The 26491-nt window shown below is 40.8% G+C and overlaps 1 protein-coding gene across 2 annotated transcripts in view; it reads right to left on the bottom strand.

Moving 5' to 3' along the window:
• Positions 1–935: 935 nt before the first annotated feature.
• Positions 936–26491, bottom strand: part of BMPER (BMP binding endothelial regulator) — a 239641-nt gene continuing 214085 nt past the window's right edge. The window contains exons 13-14 of one of the 2 annotated variants that reach the window (XM_037510112.2): positions 15806–15936; positions 936–4930 (exon numbers count right to left, since the gene is read on the bottom strand). In XM_037510112.2, coding sequence (XP_037366009.1) covers positions 4749–4930; positions 15806–15936 — 313 coding nt within the window. In that variant the 3' untranslated portion in view covers positions 936–4748. The remainder of the gene's footprint in view (positions 4931–15805; positions 15937–26491) is intronic. The other variant, XM_037510106.2, reaches the window with a different exon arrangement.

Genomic DNA, 26491 nt, shown 5'->3' with positions numbered 1-26491 from the left:
CACACACACACACACACGATCCCACACTCCTCTACAGTGTAGACAGCCCAGTGAGGCTCATTGCAGGAAGGCTCATTTCAGGAGTCACTTTCTCTGGCAAACCTTCCTCGACATTTCTCTAAGCAGAAAACCCCAAATTGGGCTTTCTGAGGCTCCACATCCAGCTGTGTGCTCCTCTGATTTACCATAAGTCATTCATGTAGGACTGTGATTGTATTAGAAAGGACCATGTTTTAAATCTAATGCTCAGGGAGCTTGTTGGACTGAACTAAACACAGGGAAAGATAATTTTTTGATTTGCAGTAGAAAACTATTTGCATCAGCTCCCCTGTCAGTGCTCTCTGTGTGATGGACTGGCACCACCACCCACCACTGACACCAGAACATGCCTACCTGCCACCCAATGTGTTATAAAGTTCTCTCTTTTGCACCTCCTTCCCCTTAGTTTTGGGGCTCATCAATCTCTCACATGGGCTATCTCAGAGTCCCTCTCCACCTGTTCTTTTGACTGAAAACCCCACCTCTACTCCACCTGCCAAGAAAAAGCTTTTTTCATGACTCCATTACTTAACACCACCCCGCAGCCGGACCTGCCTGCAACACACCTTTCCCCCCTGACCCCCCCTTGCCAGGGACCACCAGGAGCTGTGTGGAAAGTGAGTAAGGGGTGTTGGCATCCCTTCCCCTCTTGGAACAGTTGAACAGAGCCCGAGATATTCCCAGATGTTATCTCTAGTTGCAAGCATTCCAGTGCATTTACCCCTATACCTGGACAAATGATATTTTCTGAATGCACTATGATGCAAAATGCTTTGGGAAGCACTGCCCCAGTGACTGAAACCCAGGCTTCTTAGCATGACTAGAAGACTTTTTACCTAACTCCTCCTCTGCTTAGCACAGCACCCCTGGAACAGCCCCAGGTACAGAGCCCCTGGCTGCCACTGGTGCTTTGCTGTCCCTCTCCCTGGGACCCCATCCACATTTTCTTAGCCAGGCTTACTCTTTCAGGTCTAAGACTCATCTCTATATGTAAATTTTCCATCCTCTCCCCACCCCCATCAATCTTTTCAAAGCTGGCTCTAATAGAATTAATCTGAAAGAGAACGACAGTAAAGAGTGTTTATCATTTGATTGGTTTAATTAAACCCAATGTAGTAATGTGACTTTCAAACCAGAAAAGTCTTTTTAAAGGATGAAATGTCTGGCTTCTTAATTCAAGGTCAGCATGATCATCAGCATTATTTTCCCTGTTTATTCATTCTTGGTCACTTGACTGTTGTCATTTTCAGAATTAATTCTGGATTCTAAAAAAGCTTGTACTTCAGGATTTAGAATCACAGACTATTTTTGCTTGCTCCTGAGGGTTATGTTTGGAGGAGATAGCTAATTAAAATATCTTGGCGTCTGTCCCTTAAGGCATTCTCTTTCTCCCACACCAAGAGCTTTCCAGCTCACATCCTTGATACTTGTCAAATCCAGACGAATGTGAATGACAAAAGAGCAGCAAAGGGAACAGAAACTCAAGAGGGAAAAATTCCACCCAGAGCTGCTGCAGCCATGAGACTTGATTTTATTTATGTCAGAAAAATTTATTGACTACCTACTGGGATATTTTTCTTAATTAGGGTGATGTTTATTCTCCATACCTTTTTGTATGTTCAAGATATTTCATCATAAGAAAGTGTTTTCCAGTCAAAATGGTTTATCCATGCAGTGAAAGCTGGGGGCCAACCATGGGGTCCTTCTCTTTCTGATTGGGTGGTGCTCTTATAAGCAGTTGCTCAGGAAACACCAGGAGTTAATGGGGAGATCTTTGACCTGAAAAGATGGGGTGTCTCAGTGTGCCATCCTTTCACTGAAAATTGCTGTTGTCAATTTCAAAGATTCATTTTTCTTCCTAGTTCAAAAATTCTTATTTTCACAGAGGGAGGGGAAATCTTACTTTTACTAAGCACTTCATTACATGCACTCAGAATCATAATTGTGCTTGTTTTTCATCAAGGACATTTGTCCCTCATAAGATTCAATATTCATAGCTAATATTTGTAGCTAATCATCAAAGTAGGGATTCTATAATTACAGGTAGGATATTACCCATCCTTTAATCATTAATGTACATACACACATATATACACTCTTTCATACATAATTTCATATGTATATACCATGGAATACTTTAATTGTTAACCTGGGTTATATACACTAGACAGAAAGAGAAGACTTTTATTTCAAGTCATGTAACCCTGTAGGAATTAGCATTGAGAACACACTAAAAATATCCCTTGTGAATAAAATGGGCTACTATCATAGAGGTACTTGATACATCTTCACTTAGATTATCATTAGACAAAACCATTGCTCAGCTATAGCTATGACCAAAAGCAGAATGTGCAGAGAGACCATCCAGCTGGTGTTGCTCTTCTCCCCCATCAGACAGCTGTCTGTTTGGATTAATAGGTCAAAATAATCTTCTGCCTGCTCTCCTTTTTTTTTTCTTGTATTAGAAATGAAAAAAAAAATGTACAAAATTTAAACTAAACCCTGGATAAGGCATGTTACACAAATTTGTAAGCAAGCCACCCATGAGGAACCTTTGTGTTTTTATCTCCCATGGCCAGCCATGGTTAAAAACATTGGGTAAGAGGCTGTTTAGCCTCATTGGCTAGAGTTACATAGTTCTTGGATGAATAATGAGCAATAAATAATCATCCAGAATTTTCCCTTTTGCATCATTTCCCTTCTGCATCTTTCGCTTATAGAGGGAAACTCCAGAAGGAGCTGGGAAGTAATTTAAAGGAATCAAAAAGAAACAAACCAGGAGAAGTAAACTGATTTCCCTATCTTGCCTTTCAGAACAGTGGGAATATGAATGAGATGACAAGTAGGAAAGTGTTTGTGAACTCTTAGTATCTCAGATTACTGTGTAAGTAATCTCATATAATTTGATACTGATCCAATCTTTGATTATTTATGCAGTGTCTGGGTCTATGATTCTAATTTCTGCCCTTATACTACTCAGCCTCTTTGTATTATGGATAAGCAATAGCATGGCCAAAGACCTTGTGGGCAAGGTCACAAACTATACCTGGAACCAGCCTCCTAAATCAGAACTCTCTTTCCAAGGACAGCAGTAAAATGACCCAGTTACCATGGGTTGTAAATGCTGGAGAGTTTAGAAACCAAGCACAATAACAACAACCACATTACGGTGTGTCCCAACCAACCAATGTTATACTCCAAATTTTATTCAGTTTACTAAAAGAACTAGAGATGACTCAGTAAAACCCTAAGTTAGTGCTTTAGCAGTCATGAATATATGTAAAAGAAACACATGTGTCTTAAAAAGCAGTGGCAATATGCTGACTGCCAAAAATTGAGAGGGTTGCTATTTTCTATTAATAATACTCTATAAAAATATTGTAGGGTACATAAAATATATCTAAATAAAACTGTTCAAATTAACAAATTTGAAATTGATTTATCTTATTTATATATAAAGTATAACACAGTACATCTTGAAATAGAAAATGCTTTGTTTTAAATCTTGAGCCCTTTATTTACTACAATGCAGAACATTTTATTTTTAGACATAAGTGGTTTTGCTTTGTTGACATTTTCACTTATTCAACTGAAAACAAATGTCAGGAAAATCAGATGGTGACTAATAGTAATGTGTCAGCAAATCAGAGCAAGTAGATTCCATTCTTTGGACTGATCATGTGGTCGGTAAAGACTTTCTCACTGCCTAACAATTATGACAGGTTAATACTCACCAAATAGCATCAGTTGAGGAAGTCTCTAGAAATAATTAAAGGCTTTCATTTTGTACATAGAATAGTCACAAAATATGACTGTTTTACATCACTTCATTAGATTTGCTGATCCCAAATTTCTCGGAGATTGAGAAGTGGGTATTTCTTCATATGTGGTGCAATAGTTTCTAAAAATTTTTGTTCATGTTCAATGAACTAACAGTCAACCAGACACACCATATCCTCACATGTGACATATATGTGGATGTGTCCATCATACACACATACATAACTAGGAACTGCAGGGAATATGCAAAGATGACAAGAAATCATTTGTTTCTTTGGTTATGCTCTAGAGACAAGTATATATTTCTTGACAACTAGCCAATCAGTTTTGGAAATAATATCAGACCATGACCCAGTAAAGCCAAACAGCCTATCCCTTGCTTGACATGCACCATTAGGGCCTGTCGCCAATCACCAGCCATCTCTCTCAGGCATGCATTCCTGTTTTTGGAACCATGAATTTCCCCTAGAGAAGTTTTCTCCAGAGAAATATTTCCAACTCAACTGTAAATCCTGATTCAAAGCTAAAATTAATGCAGGCAGGCAATGTAGGTTTCTTTGAAAACTTCCTTAAAAATGACAACTGTATGTGATGTTAAAGCCATCCAATATGTCTGCATGCTGCCTTATTTAAATTAAAAACACCTGGTTTATTTATACAATGTATCCAATGGATTATAGATTAGGATCCTAGAAACAATACATGTCTTATAGCAAAAAATATACATATAATAATCCACCTATAGCTTATATAAATGATGAAATGTTTCTGAATATATCTATATATCTCTATATATATATGTACACATATATACTCTGTGTGTGTGTGTATTTGCAGAATCAGCACACAAATATTGCAGTCCTTCATTGGCTCTTCCACTTCAGTGTCAAGGACACCAGGTTTCAAAGTCTTAAGGAGAGGGACAAAGGTCACCGCTGAGGACAAAGGACTGGCTTGATGCACCTTCCCTTGTGAAGGACCAAGTTTGCTGGACAGTGGCAGCCTGCAACGCATGGCTTATTGCATGGCCCAATCTCATTCCAGTTGTCACAGGTCTTGGCACAACCAGGGCCGCAGGTATCATACACAGCTCCATGCTTACATTGGGTGGCTGAACAAAAAGAGACAAAGGTGAGACCTAGAGAAATGGCCACAATAATTCACCCTCATCCCAACACCATTTCTGCAGGCTCATTCCACTCACTGCATAGCCCTCCCCACAGCACAGTTCACATTTGCATTTTAACAAAGGGATAACGAACACCCAATATTTCCCAAACATTCTGGGAATCACTTATACTGGAAAAAAGAAGATCGAACATCCACCTGCTGGGCCAGTGAACTTCAAAGTGAAAGAAAAGGAAAGAGTATTTTATTCCCAGTTAAGACAAACTATACTTTAGTAAAGCTACTAGAAAATCTATAAGGTTATCTAGTTTTTGAGAATAGCATGAAAAATTAAATCCAAATAGTCCTTCTAGTTATTGGGCTGTGATGAATAGAAATATTTTGTGCAACCACATCAATATTCAAGTATACAGAATTACACACAGAGAAAAAAGCCTGCTAAAGATATTGGAAATGTGTGACATATTTTAATCATAGTGATCCTGTATTGAATTAATCAATTTGAGGCAAGTTAGAGCAAGAGTGGGGTAAAGTCAAAAAGAGAGAAAATCAGATGTACAATGAGAGGAGGGATGTGGCTGTCTGGTTGGGCCACAGAATATAAAAAGGATGAGTTAGCCAAATCATAGTCAATGCACTATCTTTGTTAACATAGAGACAAAATTATTTTGACAATATTCTGCGTTTCTAAGAATTTGTGAATAGATTTGTCAGAAAGAAAATAATACAAGCATTCTGGAAGTCTTATGACACACTGACTTTTCCATCTGAGTTTTTCTAGTGATAAACAAAGAGCCTATCCCTCAGCCTCATGAGTAGGAATGTTGACACATGTAGGAATTAGAGGAGGGTCTCTGATAGTGGGAATTCCGATAAAACCTGGTCTTCATTTGAAGCTTCAAACAAAAGCATGGAAGAGCATCATCTGTTTAATTCTATTGTTGTTTATGCAGAAGAATACCTGGCAAAGAATCATGTATTGTAAAATTGAAAAATAGAACTGGTTTTGAAGCAAGTGAGTCTTATTTTGATTCTTTCATGTTATGCATTTAATTACCTCTGAATGTTTGTGTTTGACCATGTCTAACCAGCTGTCAGTAAGAAGCAGAAAGTAAAAATCTGTAAAGGTTCCTCAAAAACCCATTATACTAGTTAACAAAAGATGAGAAAAGAAGTTGGCCCTTTCTAAAGAGTAATCAATAACTCTCACAAGTTCTTACATATCATTAGGAAACTGAGCCATAGGAAACAGTTATTATTTTTCTATATTTTCTATGTTGATTCTAACTTCCATATTAAGCACTGGCACATTTATCCCTATCCCAATTATTAACTAACCTATTGTTACTAACTATCTGGTACGAACAAAGCCATTGGACAAGATGTTCTGCAGGAACAGATAAATGACAAGGCCATCAAGCTAATATACCAGCAAAGGGGTGAGTTACTGGGAGCTGCCAGTCAATTCTATTGATACATTCAATCTTATGTTGTGGTCTTATTAATTTCTGTCTGATTCACTCTCATCTTTTTGATGTCATCACATGGTTAACTTCCTATCCCCATATTTTCTATCCCCCTTTTCCATTTTTTCTTCTTTACACATAACACTACTATTATTATCATTTGTACCATATTTGCTCTCTTTTCCCAGGCTAGAATGGAAGCTCCCTGAAGGTCAAGTTTTCATCTAGTCTACCAGTACACCTGTAGCTACTGCACACTTTCTGTCACCTAGAGGACGTAAGTTATAGATGCCAGCAATAAATAATTGCTTAATAAATGAATGAGTGTGAAACAGACTTAATTACAGCAGAGCAGACTGGACATTTTTTACAGGCTCCTCTAGAATGTCTCTCAGCCCTTCACTGCACTGTCCTCTATGCTCTGCTCTGTGCTCTGTGCTAGACTCCTTTCTCAATATGAACACCTGAAGGAGCTTGGAGAAAAGGCAAAAAGTGAGACTGAAGAACTTAACCCCCTAGCACTCATCTCTGGGGTCACTGTGGGCTGCTGCAAAGACCACTATTCCTCTGAGTAGACTTCTTTCTCTTGAGCTCTCTCTGTCCCCCTGAGATAACACTGTCCTTGCCTCTTTAGACCTAGGGGTATTTAAAGTCACTCTTTCATGAGCTATGGTAAATACAGATATAGATATAAATATAGATATAGATATAATAATGTGATGTTGTGCTATGGCAAAAAAAAAAAAAAACAAAAACAAACCCTACACTTAACTTTTGTCTCTGGTCCTTGTTTCACAGCTTCTAAAACTCTTGGAATCCCAGAATGAGAGTGTCTTTTGTATGCTAATTACAAGAGTGGTGGCTAAGGGTCCCTAGAGAGCTTCAGAAAGGAAGCTAGTCTCTAGAAATTGGAGGACATGATCAAACGGTTTGAAATTTTAGCCCCAACCCTAACCACCAGGAAGAGGAGAGGGCTTAAATGTTGAGGTAATGATCAATGGCCAATGAAACCTCCTAAAACTCTATAACAAATTCCTAAATAACTAAAAAATAGGGTTTTAATTACAGAGTTGGTGAACCCACCCAGGTGCTGAGAGGGGGTGTCCTCACTCCACAGGACTGAAGCTCCTATAGCCCTCTTCACTTGGCTGTTCATCAGTATCCCTTATAATAAACCAGCAGGTCAAGTAAAGAAAGTGTTTTCCAGAGTTCTGTGTGTCATTCTAGCAAATTATTGGGCCATAAAGAGAAAAAGGATATGAGAATTTCCCTCCACCCCAGTTTTCTAGCCAACTCTTGCAGAAGTGGGGTAACCTTGGAACACAATACTTGCAAGTGACATTTGAAGTGATGCAGCCTCATGGGACTGAGCCCTCAACACTGTGGAGTCTGAGCCTAACTCTGGCTAGTGTTAGAATTGAATTTAATCATAGAACACCCAGTTGGTCTCTGGGGGTTGAAGAATTGGTTATATGAGAATAAAACCCAGTACATTTGGTGTCAAGGTATTTTGACTAAAAATAGTTCATTTCCAGGGCACTGAACTTTTCCTTGTTTTTTCTCATAGCCCACTGATACCTATTAAAGTTGGCCATCTATCAAACTCACCTCAGTTACTCATTTTACCTGTGCCATTTGTTTTCTGCCAGGATTCTAACCAAAACAGTGGTTAAATAAAGGGTTACTATTATTCCTTAAGGCTACATTCCCTTACATTACATGTGGAATACAATTTTATTAAGTTGTTTCAACCTTTCATAATTTCATTCTATTCCTTAGGCTACCAGCAATCTCCTGTAGTTGAGTCAATCCTGAAGACCTGTCCTCTCTCTTGATCTAGTGCCATTATAAGTGAATGTCCATCACCCATTCCTCACCTCCCATAGACCTAGTTCCGAAGCTTGTCGCCTACTTCTCTTGTATGGTTGAGATGGCCCCTGACTGTATACCCAGAGGACCTCCCGTCCACCTCCATCACTGTTTCCACAACATGAAATTATAATCATCTGTTTCATTCTCTTCTCTTTCTCCAACTAAATCTAAGCTATCAGAGGGAAAACCTGTTTTCTCTCTTTATATAGCAGTGGATGGTGTTTGATATGCAGGTACTCAGAGGACTGTTAAGCAATTTATTGCATAGATATAGGGACAAGCGGCTGGATCTCCCTTCAAATTTCTCACCTTGCACTTCCCTGATAATATTTTACTTTCTCTTTGACCATTTATTTTAATTTTTTTTTAAGATTTATTTATTTATACAAGCACTGGGTACAGTCAGAAGCACAGGAGGGTGAGAGAATTCACCGAGCCAGAGCAGGAAGCAAAACAGGCAGAAGGACCGAAGTACACTGCTGAGGGGAGCAGCAGGTGGCAGGAGAGGTCTGCGCGCCTTGTGGGTCCCTCGCTGGCGGCCGGGGATCGAACCCGCGCTGTAGAGGCTGTGGGCAGCTTCGCAGCCCAGCGCTGAACTGCTGTGCCACTGGGGAGGCCCTCTCTTTGACCCTTTAAAGTTCTTCCATTTTCTCTTTTCAGTGACAGAAAAACCAAAAAATTGTACACACCAATAATTTGGAAAAATCCTAGCTAAATATCCTATTTACACACAATAACTACATCCAGGCGTTGTTATATCTCTATAAACTTGGAAATGAGGATCATATGGGATCTTCCCAATACCTGTACACCGAACCAGGCCTATTAAATGGAATCTTCTGAAGATGGGATCTCATTATCAGTCATTTTTTAAAATGCCCCATAGCCTATGTGATTTTAATATGTAATCGGGATTGGGAATTGGTCCTATAAACAACACTCTCACTCATGCTTTGAGACTCAAGCTATTTTAGCCAACCAGGGGATAACTAATAACTAAAGTGCAAAATGATACACAATGGAAGATCCTATTATTTTTCCCCATCATCTTCTACCAAAAATCCTACTGGAGTTTTTCCCCTAGTTCCAGAGCACATCCTCTCTCACTGATGGATCTATGTCATCTGCAAGAGCATCCTTAATTTATTTCTCTACTCTCCTCTTTATTTGCATCCATCCTTAAATTGCCAATCCTGTTTTCTGACCCATCTTCTCTAGGAACTTACTCTATAAGCTGTCCTCATTCAACATAGTCTTCCTCTCTCTTTGCACCATCTTTTCAATATTCAAAACATTTATGGTCATTAATGAAAATTTTGGTGGGAACTAGTCTAGAAAAGTGGTAGATGAAGAGGACAAGTCACAGGGTTAACAACCGCAGATGAAAAGCAGAAAGTGTAAGTTATCAATGACTTTGGGAGGAAGAAGAAAGTAATTCATTGATTAAGGAATTTTTTGGTTTTAGTTAAATATTAGTGTTGATCTGAAAATATCATTGACATATTGACCATCCCATTATCCCAAAACCTTCTCATAAATTAGTCTTTATGTCCATTTTATCTTATGACACTGAACTCCCCAGGTTCTTCTGCTAATACCTTCTTTCTAATAGGTTTCTTTGCCTATGCCCTGGCGCGAAATACTCAAGTTATCTCATCCTCCACTCCCCTCCCCTCCCTTACCCACCTTCCCCCTCCTTCCTCTCCCTCTCCTCTGTTCTTAACTCCCTCACTCTCTCCCTCTACCAGTGACACAGTTTTACCATTAACCTCTCGTGAGAGAGCTCTAAAAGAGAGCTCTGAAATCTATTGTCTATGTTTGGATTCTCTTTGCAATGTAATCACTTTCTAAGTCATCTTCTTCAGGAAGCTTCTTGGATCTCCCCAGGATACCCTGCCCTCCTCTGCATCCCACAGCACTTCCCACATTATAGTCATTTTTTTCAGTGTGTGTAGGTTCCAAAATTACAGTATTGTTGTAGATCTTAATCAGAGATGTTCATTAGAGTCCCTTGACAATCTTTCAAATGCTATATACATCACATTCCCATTCCTAAAGATGTTTGCTGTGGACTGCAGTAGGAACTGGGTAGCTATTCATTTACAGAGTTCCAGGGGTCACTATGACAAGCACCCCAGGTTGAAGAGAGTGAACTGCTGAGACCTGGACTCCTGAGGGCAGAGTCCTTGTCTTTTGTGACCCAAAGTCCTGGCACTGGGCCAAGCTCAGGGGAGCAGCTCAATAAATGCCTGTTGGATGATGATTTAATCTTAATGACATCCAATCCATCATTCCATTTCCCAGTGTGGATTAAATTTGGCTGGCCTTGAGCTCATTTTTCACCCTGCAGCTTCCAGAATGCCTCTTTCAACTCATTTTACCCTCTAGATACTTTGTTCCCCTCCACATGCATAAAAATCCCTCCTGATATGAAAATTCAGCAGAATTTCTTCTCTCCCAATTGGCTTCTTTCCTTTTCCCTTATTGTTTTATAGACATGAACTCTCCCACATCTTTTGTTTCTGACCTTTCAAGTTTTTCTTCTAGTTCGACCACTAATTAATGGTCTTCTGTGATATTATGCCTTTGAGTGCTGAACACCGATAGATCCCTTACAATCTACAAGTAGAATGTAGGGAAAAAAAAGATATTTTCTCTAGTATTCTCCTTCATAGTACAAATAAAGCCTCCATTTCAACTCAAATTAAGTCGATAAACAACCACTAAGTATCTACTATGTGCCAGGAATCCTCCTAGGCCAGGAAATCAAATATGAATCAGATATCAACCCTGGTCTCCAATTACAGGAACCAGGAGTTGTGACTAAATAGATACAGTTGACATGGAAAAGATCCTTCACAGAATGCAAGATGTTGGACAAGGAGAGCAAAGCATAGTGGAAGAATGAGAACAAAACTTAATGTTGAGGGTGAGGTATGATCCAGGAAGTTGTCACAGAATAAATAGATCCCACTTGAGGCTTAAGAGGTGAGTCAAACTGACAGGCAGTGGCAGAAAGAACTTCCCAGGGACTTTGCAAGCAGCAAAGGTGGAAGAGACCAACATGGTGGCTGTGGTTGAGTCAAGTAAAGCCCATGGTGGCTGGGCATGGAATTGAGGAGGCAGAATAAGGAGACAAAGGCACAGGAGAAGGCAGGGGCTGTACGTCTTGATAAAGGGAGGCACTGGAAAGGTTTCATCAGGGAAAGATATGACCAGATTTGCCTTCAAGTTGACACAACTTAAAGAATACTAGAAAGTAAATACTGACTCAGACCTTGTTTTCCTCTCTGAAATCCAATGGCTTATCAAATTTATAAAAGCTAAAATATGTGTTTTTAATATAAAAGTGATACAATTTGTACAAATATATCTTTAAAATATTTACTTGGTTAAATTTTTTTTTTTTGAAATAACAAGAAACTACCACACTTGGTAGGGTTATTAAATATTCACCTTCATGGGGACATATGGACACTACTATATATGTGTGTGTGTGTGTTACTTTATGGGATAACTCACAAAGACACCACATACAGATTTTATCAACAAATTCAGTAAGTGTGGTCCTGTGGAACTCATGCCCCCCTATCGGGTGCTGAACATCACAGTACTGACTTTATGTCCTAAACTTAGCCGAGAGGCATCCAGTCCACCAAGAAAAAGCTCAAGAGTATGTGTATGACTGAAGAAGAGTTATTGTAGCAAAAGGGCTAGAAATATGTGGACTTTCTGGAGAAAAACACCTGAAATTTATAGAAGACATTGCTCACAGACCCAGTGTGCTGTAGAAATACATACACATACACACATACATAAGACACACACACACACCCCACTTTGAATATCCCAGCACCTTTTCCACCTATAAAAATGTATTATTGAAAGCACAGTGACAATAACTGTCAGTACAGGAAGGTGGCAGAAAATCTGCTCTGGATAGCAAAGATGCAGAAGCAAGATCATAACAAAGTTGCAGAAGTAGAAGTTACCAAGTAAGAATTTCCAGTGACAAATAACAGATGAATAGAAATTCAGAAGTCACTAAGGCTAATAAAAATCTCCACAGCAAATATTTGGACATATTATTTGAATCATCTAAATCTATAAATAAACATATATTCATATTTAAATAGATTTTCTAAAATGGTCTTGCTTGCCTGTGTTCTCCTAATGAATAAGAATAGAAGCTATATCAAAATTGACTTGGGTGTGATTCCTAGCTTCCTTGCTCTCTAGTTCTGTTAACTTTTAGCCAAGTACTAATATTCTTAGCATCAATGTCTTTATCAGTAGTAGATAGGTTATAGAAAGTTACCATATAGACTATAATAGGTATAAAATAAGATAAAATGTAATATAAAGTGCTAGTGTATCCTTGAGGCATAGGATGTCCTTAGAAAATGGTAAATATAAATATAACAAGTCATTATTAAACGTGTATAGACATTCACAGTAGCCCTTTGCATGTTGTATTTATTAACCAATAATTCACAAGTGAAAAATGGAACTGTTAGTCCTTCTTGTCACAGTTAGTGGGCACACCTTTGTGTTGGTAGCCATGATAGTGTTAAACTTCAGGCTGGACTTGGAAATGTCACTTGTTCATTCAGTTTCTTGCCTGGACGGCTTCTTGTTCAAAGCTTTTTACTCTGGAAAATTTCTCTTCTCTGTATTAAATGGCCTTCTCTGTAGTCATAAGTCAAAAGATCTGGAAGCTAAAATCAAGTGAAGATTGTTCTTATAGTTCAATATTCCAGATGAATCAGAACTGAATCTACTGGTTCAGTTGATTCAGATGCTGCCTGTATCTGTAAGTTTATCTCTCATGTACCAAGTATCAATCTGTGTGTGTGTGTGTATGTATGTGTGTGTTAAGTTCCCCTGCAGTCACACACTGACAGAGCTATACTTCACTCAGTGGCTGTACTAATTTTAAGTGGTAAATGGAAGCTTTCAGGAACCATATTTCTTTTCCATCAGAAAAGTAATTTTAGCTTCTGAGATTCAGTCCCTGAAATCACTGTGCTGGGGTAAAATGTGTAGTTTTCAATTGCTAAGTGTGCACTGAAATGGTGCTCAATTAGCTCTGGGCCAGAAGGGAGTGTTCGTGTGTTGTGAATCTACTATGATCTCAACTATGGCACCACCACAGTTAATAAATTAATGATGCTCTACTGAGCCCGATGTTACAGAAGGAGATGGACACCTTATATTTCATTCATTTTTTTAAGAGAAGGAGGATTTTTCATAGAGAGAGAGAACAAAGAGTATATGCTGGAAGGATCTAGTCCTTCATCACTACCACACTGTCTACATTGCCCCACATGGATTCCGAGTTAACAGTAAGCCAGTCTCATTTTTAGGAGCCTGATTGATTTTTAGCACATCAATACTCTTCAAGAATGATAGAGAAGCATTCTTGCTGCAGAAAGTAAACTCAGATATAAAGACTGAATTTGAGTTTTCAGAGAAAAGGGCAAGTCCGAAAGGGAAGTCAGAAGAGATAAAAGGATTTTGGTGTTTTTCAAGGACACAGACTAGTAACTGTATCAAGGGGCAACCTGAGGAGGTTTTAGTAGCCCCAAGATACCCATCATCCTTCCCCCCATGTGAACCCAAATAAACACACCCAAATAAACAAACTCAAATTAGTTCAGTGGTTTCAACTCTGGCTGCAGGTCAAAATTACCCGGGAGGTTTTAAAAGATCCACTTAGCCAATTAAAGCAGGATATCTGGGCGTGGGGCCCAGCAAAGGTTTCTGGTTTATTTTTAAGTTCCTGGAGTGACAGCAGTGTCCTGCCAGGTCAAGACTTTCTGGTCTGGATGAACACAACATCTGGGCACTGCAAGCACAGCTTCCAGGAGACTCTCCTCCCTGATGGACATTCCAACCAGAACACTGCTCCTCTCTCCCACCAACACAGACCTTCTAAGTCAGAAATGGCAGGACCTGCTAGCTTTTCTTACACTAGAGCTTAGGTCATTAGGCTTTGTTTAGAATGTTACAAAATCCCATCTCTTTACTCCCAACAAAACCAGCCCTTTATCGTAAAAAGTTTGCCAAGCCTGCAGTGGTTGAGCGCTGGGTTGCGAAGCTGCCCACAGCCTCTGAGGCGCAGGTTCGATCCCCGGCTGCTCCCCGGCCACCGGAGGAGGGTCCCACATGGCGTGCAGACCTCTCCTGCCGCCCGCTGCTCCCCTCAGCAGTGTACTTCGGTCCTTCTGCCTGCTCTGTTCCCTGCTCTGGCTCTGGTGAATTCTCTCACCCTCCCGCGCTTCTGACTGTACCCAGTGCTTGTAAAAATAAATTAAAAAATCTTAAAAAAAAAAAATTCCAAATTCTATCTCGACTGTCTCTTCTCTCCCCAGAGACCAACTCTCTCTTCTCCTCTCCCCAGCTTGAGTCAATCCACTCTCATTTACTTACCATTACTCCCACAATAACACCTGCCTGGTTATCTTGCCCCATCTAATCTACCTCCTACATAGCCACCAGGGTAAACCTTGAAAAGCAGAAAGAAGTTTGCTTAAAATCCACCAGAGGGTTCTACTCCTCCCCAAGACCCACAATACCTTGCATGATCCAGCCCCTGCTTCTATTCCATCCTCGTCTTATGCTCCCTGTCCCTTCCCCATCATGCCAAAGTCCCTTCCCCATCATGCCTTCCAGTTCCAGTGAGCTGTTCTTCCCTACCTGAAGGCTATCAAACCTGTTGCTTCTGTATAGACTACATGCCGTGACATCCTTCAGGGTCAGTTGAAATATCACCTCCACAGAGAAGCCTTCCTTCCTCACTATCTAAGTAGCTACCCACTCCTTTTCTAGAGATTTGCTCTGTCATATTCTTTTTCCTCATTGCACTTACCATAATTTGCAAGCATTTGTTTAGAGTTACTGTTTTTATCCAGTTTCCCCACTGGACTGCCAGCATCTTAATGGCAGCATCCTCATCTCTTATGGTCACCCAAGTACTTGCAGTGCTTAGCACAATGCCCAGCACTTATCCACTTGTAAAATGATTTCTTGGATGAACAAAGTTCATTTTACAGATATAAAATAAGCTGATTAACTTTCCTGAGATCAAAAAGCTTTAGCAACTATTACAATTTATCTCTTAGAGGGAAAAGAACACAAAGAACATTCTACTAGATATTTCAACCAATAAAAAAAGTCACACATCCTGAAGACCTTAAATGACTGTAATTCTCCTGAATCTCTTGCTCTACACATAACCTAAGCTGCAGCTGTGACTGTCCCTGTGCTGAGTACATCCAGCTGGTAGCTTGAGGTTGGGAGGATTTTGCAACAGTGGAAATCCTAAAATTGCTCAAATGTGCTTGTCACAATGCATTTCTCTTAAGTGCCCATGGGAAGCCCTGCGTTTTGTCAAGTTATAACAGGATTTTTCTTTGGTTAAGGGTGAATGTGACCAGTTCCATCAGCAAGTCTCTTTCATTGCTTTTCTGGGCATTGCAGCGAACTTTTGATGGATGCGTCCTTGGGGAACCTCTCACCTGCACAGTTCTGCTGAGGCTCCCAGTGGACACTGATGCCCTCTCGTTGGCAGGCCCGTGTATATGCCAGGAATGACTCACAGTAGCAGTTTTTATGAACTGGACATTCACACATGTCTGTCACGCAAGACCTAAGAGACCAAAAAGAGAGACATGAACATTTAATAATAACAAATTATCAGACACACCAAATAGGACTTGCAGAAAAGAATGGGTAGGTGGATGAGAAACCTTCATTATTCATTAAAGGTTGCTATTTAAGGTTGGAAACCTAAAAATGGCACAAAAATTCTGCATAAAACCTGGGCTGAATCTCCTAAACAATGTGATACTAAGTTCCTTTTGTTGTAGGACTATCCAATAGAATCTTCTGCAATGAATGGAATTTTCTATCATCCCACTATGCAAAATAGTAGCTAATAAATATCCATATCTGGACATAGAGTAGCTGGAATGATCTAGTGTGATTGAGAAACTGAATCACTCTGGATTTCCTTGATTTAATTTTTTTCTAAAAGATTTATTTATTTATTTATTTATTTATTTATACAAGCAATGGGTACAGTCAGAAAGCGCGGGTGGGTGAGAGAATTCACCAGAGCCAGAGCGGGGAGCAGAGCAGGCAGAAGGACCGAAGTGCACTGCTGAGGGGAGCAGCGGGCGGCAGGAGAGGTCTGCACGCCATGTGGGACCCTCCTCTGGTGGCCGGGGAGCAGCCGGGGATCAAACCTGCACTGCAAAGGCTGTGGGCAGCTTCGCAACCCAGAGCTCAACCGCTGTGCCACCGGGGAGGCCCTCCTTGATTTAATTTTAATTAACAAAGATGTAAATAGCTACATGTGCATAGAGGTTACCAAATTGGAAAGGCAGTATTTAGAATGTAGCCACCATTCAATGAGCTGTCAATTTTTGATGAACTTTGATACAAGAATAGGTTCTACTAGAGTATAACCAAAATAGTGATTATCTTGATTAACGCATAAAGCCATGAATTTCTGAAGACATAGAATTAGGGTTTGCTTTTGCAATAGCTTAGACTCAATATTTTATTTTTTTTAATTTATTTTTTTTTAAAGATTTATTTATTTATTAATACAAGCACTGGGTACAGTCAGAAGCGCGGGAGGGTGAGAGAATTCACCAGAGCCAGAGCGGGGAGCAGAGCAGGCAGAAGGACCGAAGTGCACTGCTGAGGGGAGCAGCGGGCGGCAGGAGAGGTCTGCGCGCCATGTGGGACCCTCCTCTGGTGGCCGGGGAGCACCTGGGGATCGAACCAGCGCTGCAGAGGCTGCGGGCAGCTTCGCAACCCAGCGCTCAACCGCTGCACCACCAGGGAGGCCCAAGACTCAATATTTTAAAGAATACTGAAACTTGCTTGTAGAATTGGTGTGACAAATTCCAAGGGCCTCCCCTGGTGGCGCAGGCGGTTGAGCGCAGCGCTGTGAAGCTGTCCACAGCCTCTGCAGCGCAGGTTCCATCCTGGCCGGCCAGCGGGGGTCCCACAGGGCACAGCAGACCTCTCCTGTCTCACCTGCTGCTCCCCTCAGCAGCATATTTCATCTGTCTGCCTGATCTGTTCCCCACTCTGTCTCTGGTGACTCCTCTCACCCTCCCGCGCATCTGGTCTGTACCCCTGTTCTTGCAAAAATAAATAAATAAATCTTTAAAAAAAAGATTAAAAAGATCAAACCACTGCCTTCCCACATCTTTAGTTTTAACATGGAGGTGATGGATGATGACATTAAGATAACTTAAATATGTTTACAGACAAGAGTTTGTTCTTCTCAAACTCTTTAAAAAATTTAGGAGGAGGGAATGCTTCACATTTTATAAGGCCAACATCACTCTGATACCAAAAGTAGACAAGAACATCACAAGAAAGAAAACGATAGACCAATATCCATGATGAAGACAGATGAGAAAATCCTCAACAAAATCTTAGGAAACTGAATGCAGCAATACATTAAAAGAATCATATAACATGACCAAGTGGGAATTATTCTACCACATTAATGAAAGGAAACATAAAAAGTGATGCAGAAAAAGCATTTTATAAGGTTCAACAACCCTTTATGATAAAAACCCACAAAAATGGGGATAGGAGAAACATGCATCAACATAATATAGGCTATCTGTGACAAACCTCAGACTCCCCACATCTCTCACCCACATCTCTCCCAACTATCTCTGCATGTCTCTCCTCCATGAGTCTTTTTTTAAGTTAATAATAAGTTTATTTATAAGGCAAACAATGAACTAGAAGAGAAAGTAATCGAGAAAACAATCCCATTTACCATCATACCAAAAAGAATTAAATTCTTAGGAATAAACTTAACTCTATATAGTGAAAACTATAAGACATTGTTGAATGAAATAGAAGACAGGTAGTACCTACTTATGAATTGAATTACATTTTTAAAATGGTCATCTTACCCAAAGTAATAAACAGATTCTATTCAATCTCACCCAAGTTTCATTGGCATTCTCCATAGAAAAAGAAAAATTATAAGGAATTAAAAAAGACCTCAGGTAGCCAAAACAATCTTGACCAAAAAAAAAAAAAACTGACAAAACCCCACAAAAACAGAGTTATTATACTCCCCAACTTCAATCTAAACTACAAGGTTAATCAAATTACATGGTATTGGGCTAAAAACAGACACACAGATCAATGGAATAGAATTGAAAGTCCAGAAATAAACCACACCTGTAAGGACAGCTAATCTATGACAGAGGAACCAAGAATATACACTGGAGAAAAGGTAATGTCTCCAACAAATGGTGTTGGGAAAATTTAACAGCCACAAGCAAAACAAAACAAAACAAAAAAATCTGAGACTAGACAACTATCTCAGATCATATTCAGAAATCAACTCAAAATGGAATAAACAAGTGTTGTTGAGGATGCGGCGAAGGAAGCCTCTCTTACACTGTTGGTGGGAATGGAGACTGGTCCAGTCCCTGTGGAAAATAGTATACAGGTTTCTCAAAATATGAAAAATGGATATAGCATATGATCCAGCAATCCCTCTCCTCAGTGTCTACCCAAAGAATCCAAAGACATTCAAAGGGAAATAGGCACTTCCATGTTCATTGCAGCACTATTTAATAGCTACACTATGGGAAATACCTTACTACCCAATAACAGATCAGTGGAAGAAGCTGTGACATATGTACACAATGGAATACAACATAGCTATAAGAAAGCTGATGCCTGCCCTTTGTGACAACATGGATGGAACTGAACGTGACTGTGCTAAGTGAAATAAGTCAGGAGGAGAAAGACAAATACTGAATGATATCATCATATATGGAAAATAGGGAAACAAAACAAAGGTTCAGACAAAACCAAACCAAAAACAATCCCCAGAAATATGACTTAAAAATGAAGGCTACCAGAGGGAAGAAGAGAGTGTGGCAGATGGGGAGCAAAATAGGAGGGTGGCCCAATGGACTATGTTTGGAGGACGATGGATGCTTTGCTGGTGGATGTGGAGTGACAACATATATCTGAAGAGGAGTAAACTTCTATAACTTTTATGAACAGAGGTTATTCTACAAATGAATAAATTAACTGAAAGTCTTATTCACACGTGGCAAAAGAGTCAATTAAATTCTATCTCCTAAATCTAACATTACTGCTCTTTTTACCATTTCATCTCACCATCCTCATCTTCATCTTCTGACAAATTTACTGCCTAACAATTTGATGTAATATTTATGCAAGAGATCTCCAAAGGTAAAAGCAAACTCCCCTTATTTTTTTCATAACTGTTCAGTGAAATCTCCTCTGTACAGATTCCAGTTCAAGGTTGAAATCAGAAAAAATAATATTCAATATCACAAATATCACAGGTGATCGTGAAAAGTGACCAGACCATGATTCTCCCATGTTAATATGTCCAGTTTCTTCTTGCTTAAGACATGTAAGCACTTCTGATTATAGGATGATGAGCTAGCTCCACATAGAAGCCAGAACACTGCCTGCTCTGAACAAGAATGAAACAGCAGAAACAGCATTAAAGAATCAATAAACTGGACCTCCCTGGTGGTGCAGCGGTTGAACGCCGTGCTGCAAAGCTGTCCGCAGCCTCTGCAGTGCTGGTTCGATTCCACACCAGCCAAGGAGAACCCCACATGGCACAGCAGACCTCTCCTGTCTCTCCTGCTGCTCCCCTCAGCAGTGTCTTTGGTCCGTCTGCCTGTTCTGTTCCCCACTTTGGCTCTGGTGAATTCTCTCACCTTCCTGAGTTTCTGACCTGTACCCCAGTTCTTGTATAAAATAAACAAATCTTGGGCCTCCCCTGGTGGTGCAGCGGTTGAGCACTGGGATGTGAAGCTGCCTGCAGCATCTGCAGCACCAGCTCGATCCCTGGCTGCTGGCGAGTGTCCCACATGGCGCGCAGACCTCTCCTGCCATGCCCGCTGCTCCCCTCAGTAGTGTATTTCGTCAGTCTGCCTGTTCTAGTCCTCTCTCTGGCTCTGGTGAATTCTCTCACCCTCCTGTGCTTCTGACTGTACCCAGTACGTGTATAAATAAATAAATAAATCTTTAAAAAAATAAAATAAACAAATCTTAAAAAAAAAAAAGAATCAATAAACTCACTCTGTACCCACCAAGTTATAATAACCCAACACTCCAAGGCACAGCCTGGAGAAATATGAGCTAAGGGATGAGAAGGAACATACCAGAAACCTAAAAGCCATCTTCCATTTTGCCAACTAAATGCTTATTTGATGACAACTCCTTATGACACAATAATCAGGACCGAAAAACTGATCTTTCTGCTCTATAATAATCAAGACTATTTCTTAATAGCCCCGTCCACCTTATTTCATAAACCGTATTTACTAGCAAACCCCTTCCAGTACTAGACACATGGGGCTACATCTTTAAAATTTGTGGGGTGCCTCACAGCTTCCAAAAAAAGCCAAATAAAGTCTGACCTTAAAACAGCCTCTAAATGTCTGAGTATGAGCCCTCATAAACACCATTTCTTTTGTTGCTTCAATTTTCATTTCAGACTAACCTACAACCATCACACTCCTGCTCAGAAGTCACAGTGACATATCTGGCTACCTCTGGTTCTACACTCTGGTTCCATTTCCATATCACTTCCCCTGGAGACTTTCATCACTTACGCTCCTTCCTGGATCATGGGGCCTGGGTTTCTTTCCTTACACACACCTCCCACTAACGTGACATGGGTAAAACTATAACAGAGACTCTCCATAAAAGGGGGAGGTATCATGTTCCCCTCCCCAATTACATGTAGGCCCCTTGGACTAGCTACTGGGAGCTAGGAGAGGAGCTGAGGGGGTGACCAGGTGAAGCTATCAAACATTGATGGCAGATGGGCTCAGAGGAACATGTGGAGAAGGCTTGCTTGCTTCTCACGTTTGGACTTACACAAGGACTTGGACTTACACAGCTGTTATCTCAATTTTTACTTTGATTTTGCTCCTTTTGTCCCAGATTTGTCCCGCCTTTTATGCTCCTTTCCTCATGGTTCCCTGCCAGAAGGTGCCTTAGACTTGTGGTAAGCTTTTGGGGCTCAGTGGCCCTGTTTCAGGACAACCCTATTTGGTTGGGTAAATGCACGTGCTCTCTCTCTTTCCACACTAATCCTATTAAAGTTCTTTCACACAAGAATACTTTGTCTTTATGTGCATGGATGGCCAACCCCTTTAGAGCTTGCAAGTTTGGAGGTCCCAGGTTGCCCCCTCAGTCCACACTAACAGAATGGAATTTAGGGGACGTGGTACATTGGTTACTTACATGGAAAGGGCTCAGTGAGAGGAAAAGCAGCCTCCTGTTTGGAAGAATGTCTAAGGTCATTCTCTAAAATTATGTGGACAGTAAACAAATAAAATTTGATTTCTGTGGGCTAAAGCATTGTTAGTAAATGTTTTCCTTCTTTTCTCTTAATTTTCTACTGGTTGGCTTATGAACTTAAAATAAATCATGGACAGGTAGATCCAATTCGTTGAGGGTGTGGAGAGGAGAGGTTTAAGCTCATACTACCTGATCCTTGCCCTCACCTGCTCTGTCCCACCAACAGGCAATGCTGCTCCCTCAGACAGACCAATAACTTACCCTTTCAAACAAAGAGAGATTTGCACAAATTATAATACTTGCATTCCTAACGGATAACCTTTGAGGCAAAAACATTTGTCAAACCCAGTCGTTGACTTAAAATATTTCACATATTTTCAAGGCTTGAAAGATGTGTTTTGTCACAGAAGTTAAAACGATAAGATGCTTTTTCACTTGTCAAGTTGATGATTTTTACACAACATTGTGCCCAGGATTTATGAGAGAACTGAGAAATAAAGACCCTATGCTGCTGGCAGAAGTAAAATTGCTCTCCGGTGGAACATTTTACATTTACTTGAGTGACCTCACTGACTTCATGCAGCCCGTGACTCCGAGGCCAGAGTCGCTGCCCACCCACTGCACAGACCTGGAAACTGAAGCTTGGATGAGTTAATCAGCTACTCAAGGTCACATGACACAGGACACATCCAGGACTGCAGTAAAATGAGGACTGTGATTCAGATCTCTCTGATCTCCAAACCCTCATTCATAACATCTACATAAGAAGATCTTTCTAGAGTGCAACTTGGCAATAATTTTACACAGCCCGAAGAAAGGTGCTCTTTGACAGGGAAATTCTGCACTCTGGGGATTAAAATGGGCATGAACAAAGGGGGTGTCATCACACTTTTATTGAAAATTAAAGGGGTAGGCAAATATCCTAAGTTGCCTATAATGGGCATTTATTTAGTTGCCTAAATAAATGTAGGTGACCTCCCCATTGAAATATACAACAGACTTGACAATGATACTTTGAAAATATATCTTTAAATGTTCAGGAAGAATTAATGCAAACAAAGGCAGGATAACAAAGTTGTGTTTTAATATTGTGTGGTTGTGAGCAAAACAATAACAACTAAAAAGCATGCCCAGTGTTGGCAATGGCCAACTCTGGGTGGAGGAACTGGGGCTCTTTCTTTTTTCTTCTTATGTGTATTTTCTACAATGAATATATATTGCTTTCCTAGAAGGATAAATTCACAGCACTTTTTTAAAAAATAAAAAATAAATGACATGGAACATTTAATATTTTAATTAGAATTGAAGAAATGGAGGAGGAAATAAAGAATAAAAATGAGGAGAAATCAGTTACTGATCTAATTTATTAAGTATTTCTCCAGCTAGAATCTTTCAGTCCCTGTGTGGGAGTTCTCCTGACATGAGCTTCGAGTTCATTTTCTTTGTGGTGCCCTCACACTTCTGCCTCATTGATCAGCTGATGCTGCAAGCAGGACACACAGACGAATGGGACAGGTGATGGGATAATTATGCCTGCTTTTGCCAGTTAAAAGGAATTCATTGAAAGAGAAATAAAAGCATCGTCCATTGCTCTTCAAATTTCAGAGGGGATGAAACTACTCTTTTTCAAATGTTTCATTTATGTTTGTCATGCTTAAAAATTTATTGTGTAATGTTTGACGTGGTGGGGTTAGGTTTTTCTGTGTGGAAGAGCACATCCCTCCTTAATCAGCATGCCCCGACTGTACACTGGTATACATATTATAGGATAAGTCTCTGCATTTTATCACTTTTTGTAGTTACTGGAATTTATGGCTTGGTTTCTCTGCTTTCATGGCATTATTCTGTCAGTTATGTTCTGTTTGACGCTGACTTCTTGGTCAGAAATCACCACTGCCCATTGCTCCAATGGGAAAACACAGACGGCATTACCATGGAGCATTCCAGAAAGCTCTACAGGTAAAGAGTGCTGGGTACTCTTTGGCTTAACACTTTAATGGAATTAATATAATAACAAAGAGATCCATCAGGCCCATGCAATCCCCTTAAAGTATACTTTCAGTCACAGGAGCTTTTAATTAATGTATCCAGGAATGATTTTCTGATTCATGCCCCTGCTCCTGGCATCTTTCCTGAGAGCAAAAAGGAGCAGGCAGGGCTCTTGCGCCAGGGCCTCCCACATCTGCCTGGAGCAGAGATTTGGAAAGAGCTTGTTAAGAGCTATAGCAGGATTCTAGCGAGTTGGTGCCATCCTGGCCAGCATGTGTCGGTCACCAACTTTCTCCCTCCCCTTGGGTTCTATGTACTTGGGGCACGTTTCAATAAGACCCTCTGAAGGTCTATCCTCCTAGCACCAGCTAGTACCATTAGCAGAAGCCACCCTGAAACCTAACTTATCATCATTCATCTGTGGGGGCTGGGGTGTCCTCATTCCCCACCCCCCACCCTCAGTCAAGGTATAACTACTGCCTTCTGTAAAGCTCTAAAATAGCAGCCACTGGCTCCAAGGGGCTACTGAAAGAGAAATTTATGTACAATGAAATAAAATTAAAAGTTTAGTTCCTCTGGCACACCAGCAGCACTGCAAGGGTTCAATGGCTCCCTGTGGCTAGTGGCCACTACTGGACAGTGCTGATTTACACCTTTTCTATCATTACAGAAAGTGCTTCCGGAAAAGGTGGACTGAGCACAGATCCATCTATGTCAGAACTATTCTTGACCTACCCACTGGGATTCAGAGGGACGCTGAGATTTAGATCAAGATCTCTCCTTCTTTTTGACTAGGCAGCTACCGAGAAAGTTCACATTTCTTGGCATCAAATTCAAGCCCCTAGTGATCTAGACTTTTCCCTCTTTCTTTCCCACTCATTCTTTTACCCAGTCATAGGGAATGTCTCACTTACCCCTCAGACTTCCTCCCAGCTGGTGATTTCTGTCTTAATGTGTCTCCAGTGGAAAAAAATCAGATGCCAATCCTTTAAGACTCAGTTCAAATTCTTCAAGCATGCTCCCTGACTGACCCAAGAAAAGCAAACCCCTTCCTATTGGGTCTTGGCCCCTCCACACCTTTGTTCTTGTCTATCCCTTTGGAACCTAATTACCTCTTGCTCTGTTAAGAATTGTGTCTTGTTCTCCAGTCAAAGACAGCACCTTGAACATGTAGCTCAATAGGTTAATTGGTGAGTATTCAAAAAAGAATGGTCTGATAACCTTTGCCCAGGTCAGACACTTCCATCAAGAGGGCTTGACGTCTGTCCTGGTCCCCCCTCCCTGCCACTGCCTAGCACGGCAAGGCCATGGCGCTGCTGGCCACAGCAATCTTTGAACTAAGCTGCTTCTATAAGAACCTTCCCCTACCATCTTCATGTTCATATTCTTGAAAGAAGGATTTGATGAGAGAATTCTGGCTTAATGACACATTTTCAGAAAAGCACGTACTCAGTGCTGTAAGAACAACCTATAGCTCCTATGTTATTAAAAAGGCAAGTCTCTAATGCTGCTAAAATCAAAACATCAAACATTTCCATGCTTCCTAGCAACAGCATACCGAGTGGTTTTCCCTCTGCTTTTTCTGGCATGAGGGCTACACTGTCAGAGAGAAGGTAGCATTCATGCCTTTGTAACCCAGACATTTTTGAAACACAGATATACCAGCCTTTGGGAACTGTCCTCACTGCTGCTGGGAAAACAGAAGGGCAGGTCGGGAGTGAAGGCAGCCAGCCCCCTCAGAGCTGGACAGTCCAAGCTCTGGCTTTTCCCCCTGCCACCAGAAAGGGTCACTGCCTGGACTATGCTGTTCAATCTGAAGGCTGGTTCTCCCGAGAGCAATGGCAGAAAGGGGGTAAGAACAGGGCTAGGAAACTGGGATCACGTGACTGTTCTTGCTCCAGGTATCTGGGTCATTCATAGCAGTGAGTGGAGTCATCTGAGGCTTGTTCATACCTGGGTATCAGTAGAAGAGGGAGAAAGGGGAGGATGCAAGAGACAGTCCCAGCAGGCAGGCAGAAGTGTGTTTAGCTACAAAGAGACCATTTTATTTAAACATTCACTTATACTTTAATGCTTGAAATTCTGACCTGACTTTCCTCACCTGAGGTGCATAGAAACAACTAGAGGTAGTAGCCATTGTAAGAAGGCATCTCAATGTGACATTACACTTAAAAAAGCAACTTCATCCTCAAATCAGCAGTGAGCATCTCTGCTCTCCTGCTTTATACTCACGCATTCACAACAGTCACTCAGCCTCACCTTAACCCTAAACGCTCACTCTTAATCCTCACACTAAACCTTAACCCTCACCCTAGACTGAATGGTAGGTTTTTCTAACATGAAAAGCAAGGCCAAAAGAGTCATTAGTATGATGCATGAGGTGACTTTAATGAACTGTTAACGAGAGGGCCGAACAAGCCTGCTGCTCCCTGCAGAGCCTTCCTGGACCAGCCACAGTTTGACCCAATATAGCTTACGCATTAGGGAGAAAGCTTCACATCAGTATTGGTGGAAATATTGGTTCTATGGCTGCCTGGGGCTGCCAGGAGTTTCAGTCTAATGAAAGAGTGAACTTGTCCATTTCACCAGCTCTCTCTGAGAAGGTGGGACTGGAGAAGGTGGGACATAACCAGCTGTTACTCTGGTTATGGATTCTGAGCTATCTCCAGTCTAGCCTCCTCCCTTTTACATTTTACCCATGACGAAATGTGGAGCGGGAGTATGTTGAGCCCGGCTTATTCCAGGCACTAAGTGAAACACAGAGATGAACAGAAATAGGCCCCACCCAGAAGGGAGATTGTGTAGACACTCAAACACACTCCAAATGTGGTAAGGGCTGATGTGCAGTGGAGAACTCATTC

The sequence above is a fragment of the Talpa occidentalis genome, unplaced genomic scaffold (assembly GCF_014898055.3).
Source record: "Talpa occidentalis isolate TD23 unplaced genomic scaffold, MPIMG_talOcc4v2.1, whole genome shotgun sequence".
NCBI classification, from domain to species: Eukaryota; Metazoa; Chordata; class Mammalia; order Eulipotyphla; family Talpidae; genus Talpa; species Talpa occidentalis.
The sequence above is the reverse complement of the archived record's forward strand: the minus strand, read 5'-3'. Positions and strand labels throughout refer to the sequence as shown.